This window comes from Diachasma alloeum, unplaced genomic scaffold (assembly GCF_001412515.2).
Source record: "Diachasma alloeum isolate Michigan unplaced genomic scaffold, Dall2.0 Dall_scaffold_00203, whole genome shotgun sequence".
In the NCBI taxonomy this organism is placed as follows: Eukaryota; Metazoa; Arthropoda; class Insecta; order Hymenoptera; family Braconidae; genus Diachasma; species Diachasma alloeum.
Window position 1 is genome coordinate 2,160,078 of NW_021680368.1, and position 8,074 is coordinate 2,168,151.

Below are 8,074 nucleotides of genomic sequence, written 5' to 3' on the forward strand. Positions count from 1 at the left end.
AATGACGAAACACTGAAAGTATCGACCGATTCGCCTAGAATCGATTATCCCCGTAGTCCCCGAAAATCCCCATTCCCCCCACAATTTCCCCATTCCCCCCACAATTTTTTTCCTCCTGTTGCCACCTCGGAGTTCGTCGTTCGTCGCGCTTGACTCCTGCCCAGAGCTAGAAAAATAATACTCCTAGGAAGTAACAACCTAAACCCACCGCAAGCCCCGTTGGGTGCCACCTGAAGAGAAAAAACAAAGCCCAAGTAAAAAAGCATCCAAATAAAGGGAAAAAAAATCCCCCCCCCTCCACCCCTTCAAAAGACAATTCATCGCCCCCACCCGAGCGAGCCACGTGAAGAGTCATGCTCGGTTGGATCCAACGAGTGACTATTCTCCTTTATGTAACCGACGTCCACGTCACCCTTCACCTAATCATCGTCAGGCAATCGTCATATTCATTCCTAAACATTAAAAACAATCAATCTCCATTCCTCATCCGCCAAATGAAAGCCCCCACCGGAAGAATTGAAAAATAAAAATCATGGTTCCAAACCTGATCCACGAGTAACAGTACTCTTTTGTGAAGACTATAGGTAACAGAACAGAACAGAAAAGAACAGAACGTGAATTACCATTACCATGTGGTGGCATTTGCCCATTTTGTTTGGTCTATTCGCTTCACTCATACCCGGGAGTGACTCACTCCCCCCCCCCTTCGACTCTCCGCCCCCCCTCACCCCTGCGGAGACGTTCATCAGGTGGTTCTTCCTCAGGTGCACGATAATTGAATGCTTGTGTCTCTGTTGTATCCACTGGAGTCATGGGGGGGAGTCACAGACGAGTGACTGTGCACAGGTTGGTCTGATGGTGGTTGTTCACGGACCGATGCCCCCTCCCCCCCCACTCCGCTGGACTCTTTCCCCTTCTTCATGCCGGCCGGCGGGACTTCTACGTAGAATAGTTTACCTGGCGTTACCTGCCTGCCAGCAGGTTCAGTTGGCTCACGTCATTGGGAGCAACCGGTTCGCCTGTTCAGTTCAGTTTTTTCTTTTTTTTTTCAATGCATTGGAGTTTAACTTTGATCGGGTAGTACTGGAGGTTCTGAAGAGTTTGATCTGTTGGGTTTTGTAAGTTTGAGTCGGGTTTTGGTTGAGTTTTTTTTTTAAATCGTAAATATGAGTTCGATCGGGTACTGGAGGTTTTGGAGAGCTTGATCTGTTGGGGTCGCAGGGTTGAGTCAAGTTGAATCGAATTTAATCGAGTTTAGGTAAAGTTTAGTTTTTTTCTTCATTTGTTGTTAATTTGTTCAATTTTGGTCGGGTACTACTGGAAATGCTGAAGATTGAAAGCTATTGAATTTGTTGGTTTGAGTCAAGTTGAGTCAAATTTTGATGAGTTGAGTTGAGTTTTGGTTGAGTCAGTATATTTGTTTTTTCGATTCGTTGCAAACTGCAACCTCGATCGGGTAGTAGTGGAGGTTTTGATGAGTTATATTCGATGAGTCTCGTGAGTTTGAGTCAAGTTTTGTTGAGTTTCGTTGAGACTCGGTTTTGGTCACTTTTTTGTTCGGTTGTTGGACTTTTCAATTGAAACGGGTATTACCGAATATTTTGGAGACGAAAGCCTGTTGAATCCTCAAGTTTGAGTCAAGTTGAGTTAAGTTTTGGTTGAGACTCAGTTTTTGTCAGTTATTTTCCCATTTATCGATTCATTGTTTCTCAATTTCATCAGGTATTACTGGACATTTTAGAGAAATAAATCAGTTGGAGTAGTAAGTTTGAGTCAAGTTGGGTCAAATTAATTCCAGTTCTGTTTTTTAATCTGTTAAATCATTTTGATTTGGAATAACTTCTCTTGAGTACAAGACTCTCAGTATTAATGCTGAGAGAATGGTTCAAACTATGAGGCTTCAGTCAAGTCGAGTCAAATCTAATCGAGTTTGAGTCACATTAATTTCTGCGTGAATCAGTTTTTTACTAGTCATCTTATTCTTCGAGTTCAGAGCACCTATTTCCACCCCCCAAAAATATACCCATAGAATTCTGGAATTAGAGTCAAGTTGAGTCACGTTTCGACGAGTCGCGCAAATTGAGTCAACTTTGAGTTACGATTTTCCTCAACGCCACTGTACGATTTTATCATTCATCATCCATCATTTTATCAAGTTCAAGTCAAAACGAGTCAAGTTGTTTTCACGTTTCACATCAAAAGATTTATCCCACCTATTTGAGTCACTCGATTCCTCTGTGCGGTTACGTAAATATCGATAGGATGCAGTCCCAACTCGGGTCGTCGTACGCGTGACGTAATCCCACAAGTTACACATCATCCACGAGGAGTTGAGGACTAATACAAGAATGAGAAGGCATTATTCGTTGAAAAAAAATATACATTTATCAACCCAATGCTGTTTCCTACGTGGGAAGCCCATTCTGGAGTCAAGACACGAACTTGGAGACTGGAGAGATGACGGACTCTTCCTCAAGGTACGTGCCACGAGTTTCGAGATCATAGGATAAATCCACCGGGTGACAACTGACTTGTATATCTCTCGTTTGCACAATTTTATCATTTCCATTATTTCTCGTTTTTTTTCGGCGATCGTTTGACCTCTTGTCCTTTTTTTTGCTCTCACATCACGAGAGACCAAGAAAATTCCACTGCCATTATAATCCTGAGGTTTCACGAAGCCTTCATTGTCCCAAGATACTTCTTGCATCACAACGTCCCCTTCACTCCCTCAACTCTCAACACTAACATTTTACTGAAGTAATCTTTAATCACTCGCATTCAGTTAATGCAACAATTTTATTAATTTAACGTGCGTGCGTGGGGTTTATATAAATTTCTTTTTTTCAACGAATTGTGGGGGTAAAAAACGGAAGTGGAATCGGTATTCCCACAGTTCTCGTGGGCACACACGGATCAAGGGCGCACCTGCGGTGCCAGCGGTGGGTGGGGGAGGGAGGGGGAGGGGGCGACGGTAGAAACGCTGAGGAGGTGGAAAAAAAGTCGCGAGGTCGTTTCAAACCAGTTTCAGCAGTTAAGAGATCTCTTTTTTTTATTATTTCTCTCGCTGTTCTATACCAAAATGTTTTCTAAGACTAATGTTTTTTGGATGGGGGGAAGGGGGGATGAGGCAAGAGTCAGGTCGTAAGAATAGTTTCGAAAATTTCGGAGAAGAAAAGTTTTTTGTAATCGTTTTTTCTTTCATTTTTTTAGTTATGAGAAGTTTTTGATAATTTCGATTTTTTATTGGTCATGGAGATTTTTTGGGGCAGAAATTATTTAGAACCTGTCATCATGGAGTTCCGTTTTTTTTTATGAAACCACTTACAACGTAATTTGGAACGAATCAAAGGGACTGCTGGGCCTCAGAGGAGAATGAAATAAAGTTGAAATATTTTTAGGAGAAGGAGAGGGAGGGGGTGGGGGAGAGATAGAGAGGATGGAGGTTGTTGATCCGGTCCAAGGGAGGGGGAGGAGGCTTTCGAGGAGGGCCTATGGTGTTGAGGGGCTTGACGATTCGATCTGTGGGAATGTTCGCGTCACGGAACGTGAAGCAGAGGACAGTTGGACGATGGGGTTGATGATGAGGTGGGATGAGACAGTGGAACTGCTGGTGAGACTCGACATTTCCGGGAAGAGGATGTTTCGAGGTGATCGAGAACGGGGGAAGGAGAACTGGGAAGATGTTTGAAGTCAGTAATTGTGGAGAGTAGAGAGATGAATGAGTGGTGAAGGGGGAAATGAGATGGGTTGATTTTTTAGTTCGGTTTTTTCGGAATATCTCGGGATCTAGGGGAGATAGGGGGATTTTGGTAATTACCTTTTTTGTGGGGGAGGAAATTCTCAACAAAAAAGGTCTTCTGAGGTTTTTTGATAAGTCTAGTAGGTTCTGAGATATTGGGGAATAAAGTGGGGATGGGAGTCTCGTTTTTGGTTGAGGGTCATTTGACCCGTGATCTACAGGTCTTCGAGGGTCGTTTAACCCTTACGAGCATTTGATCTTTAATTGGATACGGAAAAAGTTTTCGGGATTGTAATGAGTAATTGGGTTTGGAGGTGAGGGTGATATGGTCTTGAAGGTCAAACGACCCTTACGAACGGTCAGGATTAAGGGTCAAATGGTCATAAGGGTCGAGAGGGTTAAAGCAGAGGGATGAGAAAGGTTTATTTGACCCTTAACCCTGCAAGTCTTCGTAGGCTGACCCTTATGACCATTTCAACCTTAATTCCAAAGGTTTTTTGAGATTGGCTGATCCACAAGACCATTTCACCCTCAACTAAAAGCTAAAAAAAATGGCTAAATTGTGCTGATTGTGTTTGGAGTTGCAGTTCAAATGGTTTCGAAGGTCAAACCACCCCCATAACATCTACAATTAAGGGTCAAATGTTCTTAAAGGTCAAAAGAGTTAGAGCAGACAGATCAAAAGGGTCATTTGACCCACAATCCTGAATTCAGGATGAATTCTCAACTGAGATAGTAAAATGCCAATATCTCAAAATCTGAAGCAGATAGCGAAATTTTCATAAAAACCTTTTTTATAGAGGAAGAAATTGCCTACAAAAAAGGTTATATCAAAAATCCCTCTATCTCCTCTAGGTTAGAAGTTATGAAGCGGTGAAAGAAATATTCCGAGGTTGAACTAATTTATCTCAATTCACCCACACCCTTATTTTGAAATGAGAACCTTCTGTTGTACCAACGATTGGATCCTTCAGCTTGGACACTGTCAATGGCACTGGAAGAATTCACGGGGGATTAATGTAACAGTCCCGTGGAGCTCCCGTGTCATACACAGCGTCCGGCAACACGACGTAACCCATAATTCAACCAACCTCATGGGTTCATCAACATCACTTTTTAATTGAGATGTTTAACGGCGCAATTAAGGTGAGTCTCATCACAATCCCTTATCACTCGTGTAGTTTTCCCATTTCGCAATTAATTCCTAGCACATAATCGTGAAATGGATGATTGATTTGATGGGAATTATAATATATAACGTCATTAAAATTAATTCCGATGGTAATTTTATTGGGGAAAGCTGATGTTTTTTACGTTTTTCTGCTTGATATTTACGGTGAATGCAATTATCTTGGTAATTCTGTAGGGAAGGGGTAATTCAGGTCCATTTCAGGTGATTGGTTTATGGGAAATGTATCGGAATTCAAGAGAAATTGATCCTAATTTAGACATAGAAGATAATTTTTGCAAATTTCTTGAAAAATATGACATTTTTAGAGAAAAATATTGTAAAATCTTTTTTGTGGAGAATTTCCTCCCCTGCAAAACGAGTCGTTATTGATTTTTTTATATCTCTCATAGATTTCGAGATATTCAAGTGAAATATGAGAAAAACTTTTTTGTAGGAAATTTCCTCCTCTACAAAAAATATTTTTACAAGAATTTCTTCATCTTCAATGGATTTCCAGATATTCATAAAAAACAATTCAATTTTCTACTCTCGCTTCCCCATTGAATTCAAATGAAACTTACGGATTCGTCATGGATCATAATCATCATCCATCTCCAGCGCTGGAAGACGAATGTCCTCGCCCTGCCCGTTGAACCGTGGACAGTCAACCCGGTGCCCTTGGTGTACCTGGAAGCAAATCATCAGTCATATTATGAATCCTGGCGTTGGATTACCTGTTGCCAAGCACCTGTTGAGCATTTGACCGAGCCCACGTGTTATCATTGCGACTGCCTCGGTCAATCCAATCGTCAAAACAATTGGATCGATAGTGAGGGGTTCGACAAAAGGTAAATGACGTTTTTATTGATTCATTGCTTGCAACGAAATATCGATTCTTGTTGTCGACTCTTCATTTCCTTTCTTCCACTGAAAAATCAGGAATTTCCTTGAATTTTCAGGGAAACTTGAAATTTCATAGACTTTTTTCCGTAAAATTGAATTCGGTATCATTTTCTGGAAAATTCAGTAAAATTTTTTTAACAGTGTAGGGTCAAACGAATATCCGTAATTCATAATTTTCTATATATTTTCACTCTGCGCTGCCTTTATCTATCCAGAATGCAATAGGCGGTAATCACCCAACAATAATAATTCGTTTCACGTTGGCAAAACGCATTAAACGCTTAAGCGCACATGAAGCTATATTTTATAGCCTTCGTATGTGCACCACTTTTGCACTACAACCCAAATGCAGAGGTTTATCGCATGCCCATTGCCTTCGTCATATTACACCCGAGTTCATTCCACAATTTCGCGATATCATTTTTCTTTTATAAAATAAAATAAAGCCGAGAGAGGAGGAAAAAATTGCCGGAAATTGTTAGTGCGCAAGAGGGAGATGGAGATAATGCCGAAGGAAAAAAAATGCTTCACACGTAGAATAAATATACCCGCGAATCTTCACCGGCTGATGGAAGGGGAAGGTTGGAATTCGCGTAAAACGAGTGAACGTATATACGAGAAAAAGATAGTCCTCGTGCCGTGAACTTGGCGGTCTCATTGTTCACAGCCACCGATGCGGAAAGCCCCGCTTCCGCTTTCTGTGTACTCGCTCCCATGCACGACCCTGACGGCCCGCGGACTCTTTGCTCATTCTGACAACGTGTACATGTGGGTTTTATTTTTCGGTGATACGGGAGTGACATGCGGGTTAGATTGGATTTGAGGTGAATTTGGGATTTTTTTTGTCTCGCGGATTTTGTTGTTGACCATTTTTTCCGCAAATTTTCGGCGATTTTTGAACATTTTTAGGGAGATTTTCACGAAGAGTAATGGAATAATTTAAAAATTGTAATTTTTCAACATTACGAGCATTTTTTGTAAATAATTTATAAACAATCAATTTTTCACTATAAAAATCATTTGTTCTGAATCGTAACAAGTTTATTCATATTCAGAATTTTATCAGAAATCGATTTCATGTCTAAAGCAATAAGATTTTCGAAAGTTTAAACAATTTTAATTATTTATTTATTAACGAAGAATGTTTAAAAAATAATAATTGTGTGCAAAATGTAATTTGTATGACTCTGAATATTCATGATTTTTTTCAAATTTTTCTCACGCTATTTAATTGACAAATTTGATGATTGAAAATGGTCGAGCCCTTCTCCATTTATTTATTTCAACTTGAAAAAAATCCCCTAATTATTCCAAAAATATTTCTCCCACCATTAGATTTATTAAAAAAAACATCGAAAGACTTTTTCCTAACATTGAAAACCTGAAATACCTTTCTAAAAAATCTCCACCTGAATCCCTACCTTCCAATTAATCATTGAAAAAAACCCTCATTACGACTCTTTCCCAATCCCCCCTAATTGAAAACAAACTGTGATTTCACCTCGCCCCAACAAAAACCCATTTTCCCCGCCCGCGGCATTAAACCCGTTTATTCCGAACAATCGTTGAATCGAGACAAGTTGAAATAACCATAAAACAAAAAAATCTCGAAAAAAAAACGCGGGTGAAGAGACCGCGGGGGGAGAGGGGATGACGAGCGGAAGTTGGATAGGGGGCCCGGGTGTGGGCGATACGCACGAACGCGGTCGTGGGCCTTGGGTGGTTATATTATTCCGGAGGAGATGTGTACGAATGCAGTTTTGCGTGGCAGATGGCTGGAAAACGCGAGCGGAAACGCGCGAGCGTGTCGACCGGACGGAACGCCGTGAGACCTTTATCTGTTTTTTTACGTATTCCTCCTCCCCTCACTCCCTTCCCTTCGCCGTCTACATGTTTACCTGGAGTTAAGAAGTTTATAATGACCCCTGCGGTACAGAGGGAAAATCCGTCTCGACAATTTGAACGCATCTCTTGATTAAGGAAGATCAAGCGGAGAATTAGTTTTCCGCGCGGAATTTTTTTTCCGTATGCGGTTTTTTCTGCATAAAAATTTTCAGTTGCACTCGAAAATATTTTTCTTTCCGGAGATTTTTTTCCGCGTGGGGAACAAAAATTGTCGGTGCGGAGAGTTTTTTCTCCGCGCGGAATTTTTTTTCCGCATGTAGTTTTTTCTGCATCAAAATTTTTTATTGCACACGAAAATATTCTTCTTTTCGAAGAATTGTTTCCGCGCGGAGTACAAAAATTGTCGGTGCGGA

At 40.9% G+C, this 8,074-nt stretch overlaps 1 protein-coding gene across 1 annotated transcript in view; it reads right to left on the minus strand.

Moving 5' to 3' along the window:
* Nucleotides 1-5,580, minus strand: part of LOC107035992 (reticulocalbin-2) — a 22,468-nt gene extending 16,888 nt beyond the window's left edge. The window contains exon 1 of the mRNA XM_015253667.1: nt 5,495-5,580. Coding sequence (XP_015109153.1) covers nt 5,495-5,505 — 11 coding nt within the window. The 5' untranslated portion in view covers nt 5,506-5,580. The remainder of the gene's footprint in view (nt 1-5,494) is intronic.
* Between the last annotated feature and the right edge of the window lie 2,494 nt (nt 5,581-8,074).